This window comes from Oryza sativa, chromosome 1 (assembly GCF_034140825.1).
Source record: "Oryza sativa Japonica Group chromosome 1, ASM3414082v1".
In the NCBI taxonomy this organism is placed as follows: Eukaryota; Viridiplantae; Streptophyta; class Magnoliopsida; order Poales; family Poaceae; genus Oryza; species Oryza sativa.
In genome coordinates, this window is record NC_089035.1 from 27590916 (window position 1) to 27606180 (window position 15265).

At 46.5% G+C, this 15265-nt stretch overlaps 3 protein-coding genes across 5 annotated transcripts; 1 reads left to right on the forward strand and 2 right to left on the reverse strand.

The window, feature by feature from the left end:
* The first annotated feature begins 303 nt into the window (after positions 1-303).
* LOC4327852 (AMSH-like ubiquitin thioesterase 2) lies at positions 304-3703 on the forward strand. Of its 2 annotated transcripts, none has more exons than XM_015765720.3 (9): positions 304-583; positions 1129-1169; positions 1244-1563; positions 1666-1755; positions 1866-1928; positions 2065-2139; positions 2309-2371; positions 3101-3153; positions 3272-3703. In XM_015765720.3, exons 3-9 carry the CDS (start codon positions 1555-1557, stop codon positions 3453-3455), a joined length of 537 nt encoding a protein of 178 aa, XP_015621206.1. In that variant the 5' UTR covers positions 304-583; positions 1129-1169; positions 1244-1554; the 3' UTR covers positions 3456-3703. The 2 variants fall into 2 exon arrangements, with proteins under 2 accessions (XP_015621206.1, XP_015621203.1); XM_015765717.3 differs by having other exon boundaries at positions 1257-1563.
* A 1774-nt stretch (positions 3704-5477) lies between these two features.
* Positions 5478-6549, reverse strand: LOC4327853 (uncharacterized). Its single transcript, XM_015773397.3, has one exon. The coding sequence runs from the start codon at positions 6509-6511 to the stop codon at positions 5717-5719; it is 795 nt and encodes a 264-aa protein (XP_015628883.1). The 5' UTR covers positions 6512-6549; the 3' UTR covers positions 5478-5716.
* Positions 6550-9142: 2593 nt separating this feature from the next.
* On the reverse strand, positions 9143-13300 carry LOC9268955 (uncharacterized). 2 transcript variants are annotated; one of them, XM_015777488.3, is made up of 2 exons: positions 13061-13300; positions 9143-10215 (listed from the first exon to the last, which is right to left on the reverse strand). In XM_015777488.3, exon 2 carries the CDS (start codon positions 10149-10151, stop codon positions 9570-9572), a length of 582 nt encoding a protein of 193 aa, XP_015632974.1. In that variant the 5' UTR covers positions 10152-10215; positions 13061-13300; the 3' UTR covers positions 9143-9569. The 2 variants fall into 2 exon arrangements, with proteins under 2 accessions (XP_015632974.1, XP_015632969.1); XM_015777483.3 differs by lacking the exon at positions 13061-13300 and having other exon boundaries at positions 9143-10689.
* Between the last annotated feature and the right edge of the window lie 1965 nt (positions 13301-15265).

Here is a 15265-nt window from a genome sequence, read left to right on the forward strand (position 1 = left end):
GTACGGCTAGGACAGCCGACATGCTTTCTTTTGCCCCCTTCTTTTTTTTCACTTCCCACTCTCAGCCGTCCGTCCCGTGCTCTCACGTCATCAGGCATCCACCCGCCTCTCGATTGATTCCCCGAGCCGAGACGAGACGAGACGAATCCACCGCATTTTTCCGCCGCCCCACGCGGCGCCACCACACCACCGCGCGCGTCGCTCCCACGCACCGGCACGCAACCCCACGCCGGCCGCGCCCCGCCGCGAGCGTGACGCCCGCTTCCCGCTTTCTTGTGCTTCCCCCCTTCGACACCTCGACTTGCTTTTCGTCCCTATCTTGAATTCTCCTCTCTCTCAATCGCTTCGCCCACCCGCTTGTCACGCACGAGCCCGGCCAGCGTGACGACGCGTGTGCGTGTGTGGGGGCGTGAAATTCTATAGACGGCGCCGCGGATTCGGGTTCGCGTCCTTTGCGCTTGCGGTAAGAACAGCGCGCGCGCGCTCGCCTTTCCCCTCCCTCTCTCTCCCGCGTCCCTTCTCCAATCCTTGGCCCGAGCGAACTCCAGTGAGGTTGTCCAGCTGCTGTTCCGGATTTCTCAAGGTGAGCCTCTCTCCCTCTCAAAAGGTATCGATCGTTGGGGAATCGGTTTTTCCGGTGGTATTCCGCTGGCAGGTTCATGTCGGGTTGAGAGAGGAATCGTCGGTATAGCTCGCTCTGTGTTGCTGCTGCCGCTGGGTGGTTTCGTGCTGTCTTGGTAGTTAGTAGGTGGCAAGGAGCAGTCACGTGGATTAATCTAGTCCGGGATAGTTTTAGCTTTCTGAAGCAATAAGGTATCCTTGCAAGGCTGGTGATGCAGTGGTATCAGTTTGTAGTGGTATTATGTGTCATTTGTTTATAGGATTAATGATAAGATGCCACGTTTTTGTTGGTTTGCTTAAGCTGTGGTTGAAACCGAACCATTCTGGAGTTGTTGAGCAGCTCATGAAACTCCCGCCACTGATGTTCTTCATCAGCTTTCAGTTTATGTCCCAATGGATAGCATGCCTTTTGGAAATAAATCGGCTGATTCGACTTCCTTTTCAAAGAAATCCCTCTTGTATTTGATTTTGTGCGTTTATATTCGTTTGAGATGATCTGATCTGCAGGTCGAAGTCTGGTGCCAAGACCTAGCCATGGGTGGCAGGAGGTATACAATACTGGCCTCATGTGCATCTTCCTTGTGTGGTTGTATTTAATATTATGCCATCATGATATATTCAGTGCTAAATGGCAGAGTTGAAATCAATGCAAATAAATGTGGGACGCATCCAACGCCAAGTAAACCATATTATGTGGATAAAATCGATACCAATGAACAAAAGGTTGTCCACTATCAAGTTAATTGTAGACCAGCAAGAGATCGCAATACCGGTTCCTACTCTGTGAAGCACCATTACCCATCTCCTATTGTTTCTTGGATAGAAGACCTTTCGAGCTTCGGCAATGTTTCTTTTAGCCAGGATCCTGAATATGCTGATGAGCAATCAAGATCTTCAGTGGGGCAGTCTTCAGCATCTGTCAATTTGCATGACATGCAGATAGTACGTTCTGCTTCCATTATCATCCCTTTGTCTCGATTTGTGATGTCACTACGAAGAAACTGGAGTTTAAGATGAAATAACTGTTTTATGCATGTTCTTCAGTCAGTTAGATTGACAGATGAATTCATCGAACTTGCAAAGGAGAATACAGGCAACAATGTAGAGACTTGTGGAATCCTAGGTGCTTCATTTGTAAGTCCCTTTTAGATGAATTTGTAGGTTCGCTTCACAAAATGGTTTGCCAATATGATAATCATACCTATTTTTGGATTTGCATTGTGATCTTCAATGCTTCTTTGCAGAGAGATGGGACTTACTATGTGACTATGTTGATCATACCAAAGCAAGAAGCAACTGCTCATTCTGTACGTCAGAAATTAAACTGTTTTGAAACATAGATACATTATTAAATATTAATACATCATAGCCATTTTTACATATTTTGTGCACGCATATCTGGTTGTCACGCTCTGAAGCGGTGGTTTATCTTCCCAAATGCAGTGCCAGGCTGTCAGTGAGGAGGAGATACATGCTATTTTATCGGAGCAATCACTTTACCCTGCAGGGTGGATACATGTAACACTCGCAACCATTATTTACCCTTTTGTCTTGATATCCTTGGAACTTTCATATTATCAAATCCAACTTAAAATGGAACCCATGCATGACCTTCTTGATATGTTCATATATAATGGTTATTTTAGTTAGCAGCTCACAGATTGATTTTTTTCATTATCTTTTCCAGACACACCCTTCACAAACGTGTTTCTTATCATCAATTGATCTGCACACTCAATACTCCTACCAGGTAATTATATGACAGATAATAATGTTTTGTCTCAAAATAAATGGTGTATCAATAGAAAGTTCAGCTCTTATCAATTTATAAAGGATGGTATAATACTTTGATGCACTGATATGCATCAATTTTTTCCTATTATAGATCTTGTGATTTTAATGTACATAGTCCGATTCTAGAACGAAAGCTGCAAACTCTGAATATATTACTGTTCATGATCTTTAAGTGCTCTCATATCAGTGTTGTGCGCCTCATCTGACAAAAAGGATTTCTATTGGTGTGAAGTTTGTTTAGCAAGCTATCGTAGGGGGCTATGGAGTCATGGAATCACATGAATAAAATGGCACCAAAGCTCAAGAGAAAACATAACAAGACTTAACACACCACCCTGACATCTGCATACACTATCTATGGTGCTATCCTTAGTTGAGCAGTTGTAGTTAGGCTTATAGAATAAAATAATCAAAGGTATGCATTATTATCATTTAAAAAGGCCTTAGGTTCCTTATTTGCATTAAAACTTTGCCTGCAGTAAGACATGTAAACGAAGTTAATTCAGTTGGTGAAAGCACGACCAAATCTTTTGTGCTTTTGGCTGTATTCTAATCTAGCTAGGAATTACTAGCCACTACTGCAATTATTAATCTACTAGCTCAGGACGACTTTATCAGAAAGAAATTTTGGTTTGCTTTGCCATTCCTCTAATTCTGGTAGACATAAAGTGCTGGATTTCTTCAGGTTATGTTACCAGAGGCCGTTGCGATTGTGATTGCTCCCACTGATCCTACTAGGCAAGTATTCTATGGACGGTTGTACAGTTTCAATTTATTATTCCTTTTGCTTTTGGTGGTGCCCCCTGCCAATTTATTATCACTTACAGTGAAATGCATATGCTCTCAAATCCTTTAGGAACTGTGGAATATTCAGGCTGACAGACCCAGGAGGGATGGGTGTGCTTAGGGAGTGCAGTGAAAGTGGGTTCCACGCCCACCGGGAGACAACGGACGGCGGCCCAATCTATGAAACCTGCTCCAAGGTTATATTCAACCCAAATTTGAGGTTCGAGATTGTTGACCTGCGTTCCGCTCCCTGAACAATGTAATTCAGCCTCAAACTCTCCATGTACTCCCTGCGTGCTGCCAAAATATGCAAGTAAAAAAAAACAAATGCCATAATCGTCCAGGCAATACGGCAATATCTGCTCATCGTTTGGATGGGTTGGGTGGGTATTACTAATCCATGGTATCAACTGAGCTTTGATGATGGTACAGTAATATGGTATTTGTAAGAATGAAGTGTAACTGGGAGAGAGAAGAAAAGCAGTGATGAATTGTCTTACAACTTCTGGCCTTTGTACCGACACTTCTCTAAAAGAATTAAAGACCAGCACTCTTGGTAAGGTTAGAGCCATCACTTGGCGTCGGCGTCGGACGCGACGTCGGCGCGTTCCCCCTTGTCGCCGCCTTGTTCCCCCTCGCTTTTGAACGGCGCGCGTGACGGCGTGAGCCCACCGCACTAGCGAGGCCCCCTGCCCACGCGTGCCGTGGCCGTGGCTCTTTCGTTTCGTGCGTTCTAGCTAAGCTAGGCAGCAAACAAGACGCTAATGGCTCACTCATCACTCACCGGCTCGACAAGGGAGAGGATAATAATAAGTGGACGACACTGCATTCGCCGACCTGATCGATTTACCCCGAAACGCAACTCACACGATGACATGAACGTGGCTACTGATCGCGGTTGGACAAAAAAGACTAAAATCTAGGCGTACTCGGAGATTCTTTTTCAATAATAAAATAAATCCTGATCTTTGCTTCAGCGATACTGCAACAACTTATTACACGATTCGCTGAACAGAGATCACATATAATCCAGTAACTCACGATGCAAAGATACATTTATTCAAATCCATTTGTAACCTTCATTCAAAGTTGGTACAAATTTATATAACCATTGACTTTAGATTTCGATAGGTAGTATGTATTAGATCTTTTTGTTCTCGTCATAACTTTTAAAGTTGTGTCTAAAACTAGAGCGAGTAGTGTGCCCGTGTGTGCGTGGTTGGGTTTGGTTAGCGGAGGAGTAGCTGTCGCGCTCGGGGAGCCCTTTCCCCGTCGTCGCAAACTCGCAAATCTTCGTCCCTCGCAGCCAACTTGACGGATGGTGCCACGCACCACGGTGGATGGGCGCTGTGGGTGCGACAACGAAACGGGAGATGGACACCAAACCACCGGTTCCACACAAAAAAAAAACCGGGGGAAAGTTTGGAGATCGATCGAGATTGGGGCGTAACACGTAACAAGGCTTTTGCTAGTTTTTGCTGTGTAATCTGCACGGGTAAAAGTTGCCACTCAAGAAGCAAATAGAAATAGTAAGTGGCTAAAAAAAAGAAAAAGAAAAGGGAGAAAAGGAAGGAGGTGTGCGTCAGGGAGATGCTCGTATTGGTAAGCAGATTCTTGCTTATCGAAATGGCACAGTCTCTTTACCATGAAAAGAAATAGGTACTGTAGTAGTTTAGTAGCAGTGGTAACTATCGCCAACACGACAAACCATTCACCCAGTGCTAATTGTGGAATATCCCCACGAATAAATATAGTTTTAAGACTTTTAGTGACAAAGCTCACACGCACGGATAGAGAATTTAGGTGAGAGCTTTGAAACGATCAATAGCGTACGTTCACGTCGTGACAGGTAGGCAGATAGCTTTCGCTAAATTCACATGAAGCATTGATGACAAACTAAATTGCCCCATGCCGGGTTACTTCACTACGTACGCGAAATCGTTGTATTGAAAATCAACTGTCGCCGCTGATCCTGCCTCGCACACAACCTCTTAATCAAAGAACAAATGATGACACGTTGACAAACAACTAAAAATCTAGTACTAATTCAAGCCGCCACGAAACAAAATCCTCTAATCAATAATTAATGGTGTTGGTCGGTTTAATACTAAGCGTACAGAAATCCGGTCTATCTGAGATAGAGATGAACCAAAAAAAAATTAAGCAGCCACAGCCGACAAAACAGAAAACCCATCCTGAACTCTTCCTCTCTGTTTGCATCAATTCTGAAGTAACTACTAAACATGTAAACAAAGAACAAACAAATGCTAACCATATGCTTCATCAATACTTTTTTTCTTTTTATAGATAAGATAAGATTTCAATCTCCATGTTTGGGAGATGCTTACTCACGTAGCCGTAGGACCATTTTACTTTACACGAGCTAATTACAATTTACAATTTGTCAACACGCCGATTTTATTCTATCACTACGAATTATACTGAGAGTATCTAGCTATATGCACAGGAGAGGACGAACACGAAGAGGGAGAGAGAGAGGAGGAAAGGATCGAATTTAAAACGGGTGATAGCTCCGCCGCAACCCACTGACGTTGGCGAACAACCCGACGAGCTCTTGCTTGTAGGGAAGATACGATCTCCGACGGCCGCCGCTGCCGCCGCCGCCGCCCTTGCTGTAATAGCTCCAGCCGTGGCGGCCGGCGTCGCCCTTGCCGACGCTGCCGCCGCCGTTTGCATCGTCGTTGTCCTTGGGCGGGTGAGGCGACGGGGCGCCGCCGCCGGGGGCGTTGAGGAACACGAACTTCTCCTTGCCGTCGCTGTGGCTCCGGCGGACGAGGCGCTCGCTGATGCGGCGCCACCGGAGCACCGACCCCGTGGAGCCGCTCTTCCGGCACCGCCGCGGGGACGCTGGCGTCGTCGACGGCTGCCCGCCCGGAGCCCAGAGGCAGTAGCTCTCCGGCGGCACCCCCTCCAGCTCGCCCTCGTCGTCCGGCCGCCGCCGCTGCGGCTGCACCGGCGACGTTCCCGAGCTCTCCCGCTGCCTCGCCCGGAACTCCCGCTCTTCCAGCAGCAGCCGGCCCAACGGCACCCGCAGGGTTGCCGTCTCCGGCTCATCCTCCTCCTCCTCCTCCACCACCGCCTCCCGCGGCGGCGGGGACATCGGCCGACCAAACACCGGGTACACGGGCACGATGAACGCGTCCGCGGCGAACGGCGGGACGGGGAAGGAGAAACCCCCACCATCATCCTCCACCTCGTCCTCCCCGTCCACAGCTGCGACGGCGGCGGCGGCTGGTCCCGGGGCGTCCTCGTCGGCGCCGCCGCGGTGGTCGCGGTCTCTGTCCTCCATGGCCAACGACGTCTCCCGCTCCTCGCCTCGCCTCGCCTACTCGGGTTGGGGTCTCCTCCTCGGATTTATTCGCGGATTCCTTCGAATTTTCGCGTGGCTCGGGTTGAGCCGGTGGCGGCGGCGCGCGAAGCTAACCGATTAACAACAGAAGGCGGTATTATGGCCGGGTCTCGCGCGCGCGCGTAGTAGATAAGGGCCGCCTCCCGTGTCACTGACTGGTGGGTCCATCACGGCCCTGGGACCACCTGTCAGTGGCGAGTACGCCTGATTTCGTAGGTTGTGCGGGACACGTGTCGGGCCCGGAGAGCTGGGGATGTGGGAGGTGGCGCTTCTAGAAACCCAACTAGAAATGCGATTTCGGATTGTGTACGGTTTTTTCTTCTTTTTTTTTGAACGAATCGTGTACGGTTTATGACATGTGCCCGTACTTGTGCTATCCTGTTCCTTCCTCCTCTCCTCTTTTTCGCTAGATTTTGCCAAGTGGTTTTGTTTCCCTACCTTTTTTTTTTTCAAGTGCGACGTTGTTAGTTCACCTAATTGTGTGTCACTGCAGATGCAGAACAGCAACGGGGAGAATCGAGTTATTAGCTAGCGGTGCGGCCGTGTGGGTCGATGAAAAAAACCAAACCGAGCAGATGTCTCATCCGCCGCGACCACGAACGGGCCGTGGTTTCCATGTTGGCTGGTGGTGGCGTCGAAGCCGCTGGGAACGCGACCGGCTGGCCACTGGTATAAATCGCCGGTACACTATTGGCCAAATCAGGGAGAGGGTGTGGTTGAGTCTATTACTCTCTCCATCCAAAAATAAATGTAGTTTTACATTTTTTATATTCAACGTTTGATTATTCGTCTTATTTAAAAAAAAATTATAATTAATATTTTTATTGTTGTTAGATAATAAAACATGAATAATACTTTATTTGTGACTAATTTTTTAAATATTTTCATAAATTTTTCAAATAAGATGGACGGTTAAATGTTTGACAAAAATACCACAACTGTATTTATTATTTTGAGACGGATTTAGTAGCACTAGGGAATCTCGAGCGCAATAATCGATGACCGGGAGAAATTCCCTTGAAGAATCAGGACGGTTAGGTGAACCGTGCCGATCGAGAGGGAGAGGGAGATGGGAATGGGACCGAGCTAGCTACGGTTGGCTGGCTAGCTGGCTGCAGTCCCGGCCGGCCCGGGCCGTCGTCATCCTTCCTTTTTATGATTTTATCTAGGCTTCCCTACCTGGACCAACCAGGCAATATGAGTGTACATGACGCAGCACGAGCATCATCCCAATCTCTCTTTGGTGCAAAGGCTCCTCAAACTCTTCTTTGTTGCTGGGCCAACGTGTTTCACTTTTCGGAACGCAGGGCTGGGCAAAACTATACTATCAGTATAATTTCGTTTTGAGGTGAAAACCAAATCTGAAAAACGAAAGTGTAAAAATCCTCTGTTCGGGACATGATAGCAGTTTGTGGCAGCAATGCATGTTTGCGGCGGCCCGAGGTATTTCGGCGCTCCTCGTACGGACCGGCCCATCATGGTCTTCGGTTCCAGTTTCTCTTTGTTTCCCGTACAGACTATGGGCCCATGTGGGCTTTCATTTAGAGTCATTCAGGGACGATGAACGAGTTGTAAACTTCGTACTCCCTCCGTTTCAAGTTGACGTTTTGACTTTGATCAATATCAAACAGTTTTAAGTTTGACTGATTTTATAGAAAAATATTGTAATATTTATAATTTCATCAAATCAATAATTGAATATGTTTTCATAATAAATTTATCTTATGTTGAAAATGTTACTACGTTTTTCTATAAACTTGATTAAACTTAAAACAGTTTGACTGTGACCCTGAAACGGAGGGAGTACTTTCTTCTATTGAAAGTTTGATGAAACCTGAAGCAACAGATCTTTTATATTCTCCTACATGGAATCCGGATTTTTTTTTACAAAAAAAACATTTGCCCACAGAAAATCGCTCTCTAGCGGTTTTGCCAATTACCTACACGGTGAAATTCAGATAAGATTCGTTAAAATTCAAAATAACTTTAAACCTCATCCGTTTATTAACTTGTTAACTTGCATTTTGAAACACCGCGTATACATTCCGTCAGTAGGGCTCCTCTTTTGCCTATTCGTTATCTGGGATTGTTTTCAGATATGAACGATCTTGGTATACACTTGCACATTTCTGATACTAGAAATGGAGGGGTACCCACCCTTTTGATTAAAAAAAATAGAGCTCCTCTTAGAGCAGGTACAATAGCAGGCTATAAGCCAGCTGCAAATATATTTTAAGCAGATAAATGAGGAGACAGAAGGGCAGCGGGCTACAGATTTGTAGCCACATGTAGCACGGACTCTAAGACGCAGCGTGTGTATGACAGGTGAGACCAGATATTAATAGTGTAGTATGTAACTATTGTATAAATGAGCTATTAGATTAGTTATAGATGAATTGGAGCCAGTAGTGGGCTATACTATTAAACTTGCTCTTAGTTTTTGCCATTTGCAAATGCCTGCAGTGCGCAGTTGCAGCCTCGCAGGCGCAGGAAGGCCGCGTCGGTGGCGAGCGCAGGCGCTGGCAATGCAGATACAGAACTGACATCCATTAACATAGTACTGAGCCAAAGTTGGAGCGCAATGCCACACTCTTATCACGCAGATAAAATTTATCTGAGAAATGGTGGTATGTACAGAGCGATCACCGAAGACGGCATTATGCTTGGATGGAGGAAGGAGCTCGACGGCACAAATTATCTACACTTGTGAGTACACTTCGAGCTCCCTGAACAACAAAAAGGAAGAAGATTTCCTTCAAAAAAGGAGAAGAGAGAGAGAAATCATGAACTCAAGTCCTTCGAAGTTCGAGTCAATCACTCATGCCGCTCTCTCGAACGTCGCCGACCAATTTCTACTTGGACCATGGCATACAGCTCACAGGTTGTACTTGCGTTCGCCCAGCGCGGCGACAAATCGCACGGGAGAATTGATCGAGCTGGGGGAGCAGCAAATGGCGTCGATTCGACGGCACGGGGCTGGCATTGGTTGTCTCGACGGTCAAGAGACGTCGCCGTCGGCGGCGCAGTCGGCGTTGCGGGCGGTGGCCACCACGTAGGACGGCCTGACGGGCGGGTTCGCCGCCGAGACGGACAGGCGGCCGAAGCCCCAGCGGCCCACCTGGTACAACTCCAGCCACACGTTCTCCGCGTCGTCGCTGCCGGGGGACGCGGCGGCGGCGGCGGCGACCACCACGACGTCGCCGTCCTCGCCTTTCGACGCGGCCGCCGCGCCGCCGGGGAGCGGCTCCTGGTGCCCCCCGCCCGCCGCGTTCTTCGCGGCGTCCAGGTCGCGCACCCGCTTCTTCTGCCGCAGCCTCCCCTGCCGCCGCCGCAGCCGGCGCGCGCACCGCCGCGCCACCGCCAGCGGGAGCTTGACGAACGCCAGCCCGAGCAGGCTCACCACCGCGCACGGGCAGCACCCGAGCGCGATGCAGTCCGCCAGCGACACCGCCACGCACGACCGGCACGACTGCGCCGTGCAGTCCGCCTGGTCCACCACCGCCACGCCAGCGCATTCCTCGTCGCCGTCGCCGTCGCCGCCGCCGGTGGCGAACCGGAACCGGCCGTGCCGCCGCGACATCCCTCCGCCACCACCACGGCGCCGCCCGGTCAGCGCCTCATGCCGCCGCCGCTGCTGCTGCAGCCTGTCCATTTTTGAACGATAATAATAACAACAATAAGAGAAGAGCCCTTAACGACAATCCGGTCAGGGAAATGGTCATGGCCTGCGCGGCGCCACCGCCATCACTACCGCTTCCCGGTGAGGGCCGTGAGGCGAAACGTGAAAAAAAGGTGACGTTTTTTTCCTTTTTTTTTTGGGCCCAATTGGCGAACTGGCAACGCAGGCGGCCACCACATGTTGCAAAACCAAAGGACTGGACATGGACACATGCAAGTAAATGCACACGGACACCTTAAATAGAAGGTTTGGCAGATTTGAAGCCATCAAAGAGTGGCCTAAACCTCCAAGTAGACCAAGCACACCACCATCACCATGACCAAACAACAAGCAAGCAACCATCACAGTTACTACTACCGAAGTAAATTGCTCACAGTCGCAGCAACATATAATCCACTAAACAGTAAAAAATATTACTACCACTACAATGCTGCTTCATTTCATTGCGTTGTGGGTTGAGCTACTGTGCGGACACGTAGGACGGGTACGAGCGGAAACTGTAGCAGCCATCACGGCCGGACGAGGCATCTGACGCGTCGGTCCCGCGACCCTGCCGTCGCTGCTGGCCTTTGGCGACGTTTTTACTTGGCAGAGACCGATGCGTGTCGATCGAAAGGCAAGAGGGCCCTGCTCCCCCCATGGTGTGGTTGATACAGATTTCTAGCGACAGCTACTTCAGATGATTACCTATAGGTTTCTTTTGCGTTCCTTTCATTTTATTCTCTCTTTCTTTTTTGGGGGTTTTCGCCGGCTGATTCATTATTGGACAATGAATCGAGTTAGCTACGTGGGGGAAGATATCTGATTTTTTTTTTGTGTGTGTGTATGTGTGTTCTCTAATCAATGGACTGAATATTAATTGTTGAGGGGAAGATAGCTGGAGAGTGGAGAGGAAGGTGCCTGAGTGGTATGGATAGAACATGTCAGAGAAGAAGGAACCTGAATATCTGATCATGTTGGGAATTGTCTGTAGGCTCCACACAAAAAATGTGTACTCCGTAGAAGATTCATAGTAACAAGGGGACCAGACCAAAAATAAAACTTACGAGTCTTACTCTTAGGTCCTATTTGAATTGCAAAATTGTTGTACTTACGAGTATTATTTACCAATATCGAACTAGTTCCTACAAATTTTCCAAAAGGATCACTGCTTACAAAGAAGGCATAATTCAAACCAGGGTAGTGATCGATACCATTACACGTGTCCTTTAGAACAGGGCACAAGCTATGCGTGACCAAAGTACACCTAAGGTTAAACAAGATTGGCTGTAAACAAACTGATCTTGGGTCGCCATCAATCCCACTCTGTTGCACATCGGACTAGAATTAAATACACAGCAGCGCAAAAACATGCCGAGCCCTTGTCCCCCAAATAATTGTATCTATAGATACCCATAGCTTGGACGGCATGGCGATGATTGTATTTGTTGCGGCGACCAAGTTGCACGCTTCATTTGATGTTTAATGTACATTCGGTGGTTAAGCAAAAGCGAATTGGGCCTAAATTTTAATGGCATTAGTTAAGAGACGATGCTATTATTGCTTTGGTCCACACAGGTGATTGTTTGATGAACGCTTCGTTTTAGTGGGAAATTCAGTAGCTTTCTATGTGGAAAGAAGCCGTGTTTATCATCAAAAGCTCCAATAATTTTACTGCAACCGTTATAACAAGAACAGCAAAAGCCGCGCGCCGATCTCGGCTTCTTGCGTTCTAATACACGTTAATGAGCTAATTAATAGTATTTGGAACTGCATGACCCGTGCACGGACAGGAATGCCACTCCTTATAGTAACAGAAAAAAAATGAGTGGTGAAGCATTCATACGCCAACTATATTTTTGATCCTTTTTAAAATTGAAACCAATGCAAGTATACCTACTTGTAAACATTTCGAAGCCGTTTGAATTTTAATATGTTAGAGACAGTGGCCTTTTGTCCTGACGAAGGGGCCAGATAGAGCTACAGCAACTACTGACGTAAACAAAGGGCAAGATTCCATATTTCCATTGGACTCTAGAGGCATTAGAAAACGGACGAGATTACGCGAGCAAGCTGACCATGGAAGTCAGAAGACACCGGATGAGCTCAACTCAACCAAACCTTGCTGCTATCGAGATTTTTATTAATGACAAGTAGTAAACGAAGCTGATGCTTCGTGTCAGCGAGGAGGAGTAGCTAGTAGCGTTGCAGCGGCGCCGCTGCACTGCCGACGATCCTGCCATTGTTCAGGCCGGGCAGCGCGCGGCTAGAGATCTCTTCCTAGGATGTCATGTCACACACGTCGAGGTACACACCGCTGCTCTCGGCTACTAGCTGCGTTGCAATAATACTACGAGCACTGTTGCGACACTTTAGTTGGTACTGTGTATTTAAGAAGCTGCATGTGCTGTGGCCTCTTTCTCGCGTTCCTTGCTTCCTTCCTCCTCCTACTGTGAAAGTGAAACTGCAGCTAGCTGAGTTACGTTGTCTTGTTGTTTAGCTATGGCGCGGTGGTGGTGGTGGTGCATGGGCCACGTTTCTCAAAATCATCTGCGTTTATGGCAGCTATAGCTATAGACTAGAGTATCCTCCTGGTCCTAGTTCTGAACATTGGAAATTTTGCTGTAGTCTCTCCACTAAAAACGTCGTTTCGTTTTCATTTGAGACAAAAACGTCGTCGCGGTCGAACCGTTAAAAAAAAAAGTTTCTAGATAGGACTAAACGAAACATCTGTACAGTTAAAATTCGCAATGCATTTCCCGTGAACTTTCTGAATTTTAACCGGAGCAGAAACACTGAAACAGGCAGGAGCAGCGATCGATCGGGCTTACTTGTTGCGGTTGCAGCGTAGGGAGGGAGGGGATGCCGCCGAGTCGCCGACCGCCCCGCCTCCGCGCCCGCGAGCTCGTCAGAAACCGCGAGCCAACGCCGCCTTGGTCGCCGCCGGCTCCGCGGGGAGCACGCGAGGCATGGAGTGGGCGGCGAGCTCCTCCGGCTTTGAGGCAGCTGGGGAAGTTCGCGAGACTCGCGATGGCTATTTGAGCAAAGAAGACGGGAGGGGAGAGAGAAGTAGAGATTCTGTTTCTCGGGACAGGTTTATATAGGGAATGGCGACTGCTGTTATTGTGCATCGGAAATGTGATGGACCGGAGCAAACCTCTGACGAAGATGATGGACTTCATTTCTTTCTTTACAAAAACAAAGGAAGAAATAAAAAAACATTTTTTTCCTACCAAATGCCAAAATTTTCAGGTAGTTCTCTCGCTTTGATTGTTTTTTCCTATTTGGTAATGGTAAGTTGTCATTTTCTTAGGTGGAAAAATGGTAAAGTTTCATATATACCATTACATTTGGTTCTCCGAAGGCTGAAAATAAAATTTTGGAGGCATAAGCAATGATAAAACCTCCAAATTGTTACTTCTAAACAAGAAAAACAAATACTCCAGCCACAGAGGTCTTTTTTTTTATTTTAATTAAAAAGTCCGAATGTACTTAGTACTACTGATTAGTGATGAGCGATGGTAAGTACTCCATAGAAGCGAAGATAGCATTAACGTGCATAAATCACGATAAATCAATTGTAATATGCCATAGCACTATTGTGAGGATAATACATATTCTATAAATGTAAAATAAATAAATTAAAAGAGATCGAAAAATACAATAAATATGTCTTGGCATTTAAAACAAATAAATAATACATGTTGTCGACGTTTGATGTCGCGATTCCGGTATTTGTATAGTATGGGGATCGTTGGTACTAGGATATATGCGAGACTGAGGTAAAAAGATGGAGACAGGGGATTTTTATACAGGTTCGGGCCCCTGAATTGTCAGGTAATAACCCTACATCCTGTTAGCCGAAGCCGGTATTGCTCTTATTCACCATAATCGCACCAGTACAATATTTGGGGTAGCCTATCTAACTGTTGTCGACATGGCGGTCTGAAGGTCTGACTCGTAGTCGACAACAGGGTAGTCTTCCTCCTCGAGTTCGTGTCCGGCGAGATCAGAGACAACGCTAGATCCCTACGGCCGGCCTCTGTAGGTACCGGATAGGGTCGATCTAGGCATATCTCTGATGTCGATATCCGACGGCTTGTCTTGGCGTATGTTGGCTTGTATGTTGATCTTGTGACTTGATCTATTATTCCGTGTCTTCTATGGTGGGCCTTGTATTTATAACCATAGGTGTCCACTTGTCCAAGTAGAACTAGAGAAACCAATATGGATATAATCCGAGTAGTCCTTGTCGTTTCCATTTAGAACTCTGGTTGTCTTTCCTTATCCGGAACTCCTCCTATATCCGCAAGTTGTTTCCGTATAGGACATGGTATATGGTGGGTCCTGCCGAGATTTAGTCGACTACTATTAGGTATGTGGTATCCATAACCCTGACACATGTTTCTTTGCACATAAATTGCGACAAACCATGTGTATTCTATCATGGAATTAATGTGAGTGCCATACATATTCTATAAAATGTAATATGCATATTATGTAAAAATATCAATCGTAGATCATTTAGTAAAGAAAGAGATCTAGACAAACAAATAAATATATCCTGGTACTTTAAAATAAAAAACAAATACAAGGCTCATTGTGCATAAATTATGATAATCCATGTGTAATCATACATCTTCTCTATTAAATGTAAAATTTCGTCTTATAGAACATTTAATGAAGAATGGCCGGAGATCCGAAAAATACAATAATTGCGTCCTACAATCTCAAAATATAAAGTAATGCATGGCTCAATGTGCATAAATTGCGACAAACCATGTGTATCTAACATAATATTAATGAGAGGATCGTATATCTTCTATAAATGAAAAACTATGCCTCATAGAACATTTAATAAAGGACGAAGATATAAAAAATACAATAAATGTATCCTATCATTTTTAAATAAATAAATAGTGCGCGTCTCATTGCGCATAAATTGTGAAAACGTACCATGTTTAGTCCGCCATAGTATTAATGGGATGATCATACATCTTCTATAAATGAACAAACTAGGACCCGATCATAGAACT

Bases quoted from the DNA above. Each gene is read 5' to 3' on its own strand.
- LOC4327852 (XM_015765717.3), top strand. The intron at 1,929-2,064 runs GTACGTCAGAAA...TCCCAAATGCAG, and splicing joins AAGAAGCAACTGCTCATTCT to TGCCAGGCTGTCAGTGAGGA. The intron at 2,140-2,308 runs GTAACACTCGCA...TATCTTTTCCAG, and splicing joins ACCCTGCAGGGTGGATACAT to ACACACCCTTCACAAACGTG.
- LOC4327853 (XM_015773397.3), bottom strand. From the start codon at position 6,511: ATGGAGGACAGAGACCGCGACCACCGCGGCGGCGCCGACGAGGACGCC.
- LOC9268955 (XM_015777483.3), bottom strand. From the start codon at position 10,223: ATGGACAGGCTGCAGCAGCAGCGGCGGCGGCATGAGGCGCTGACCGGG.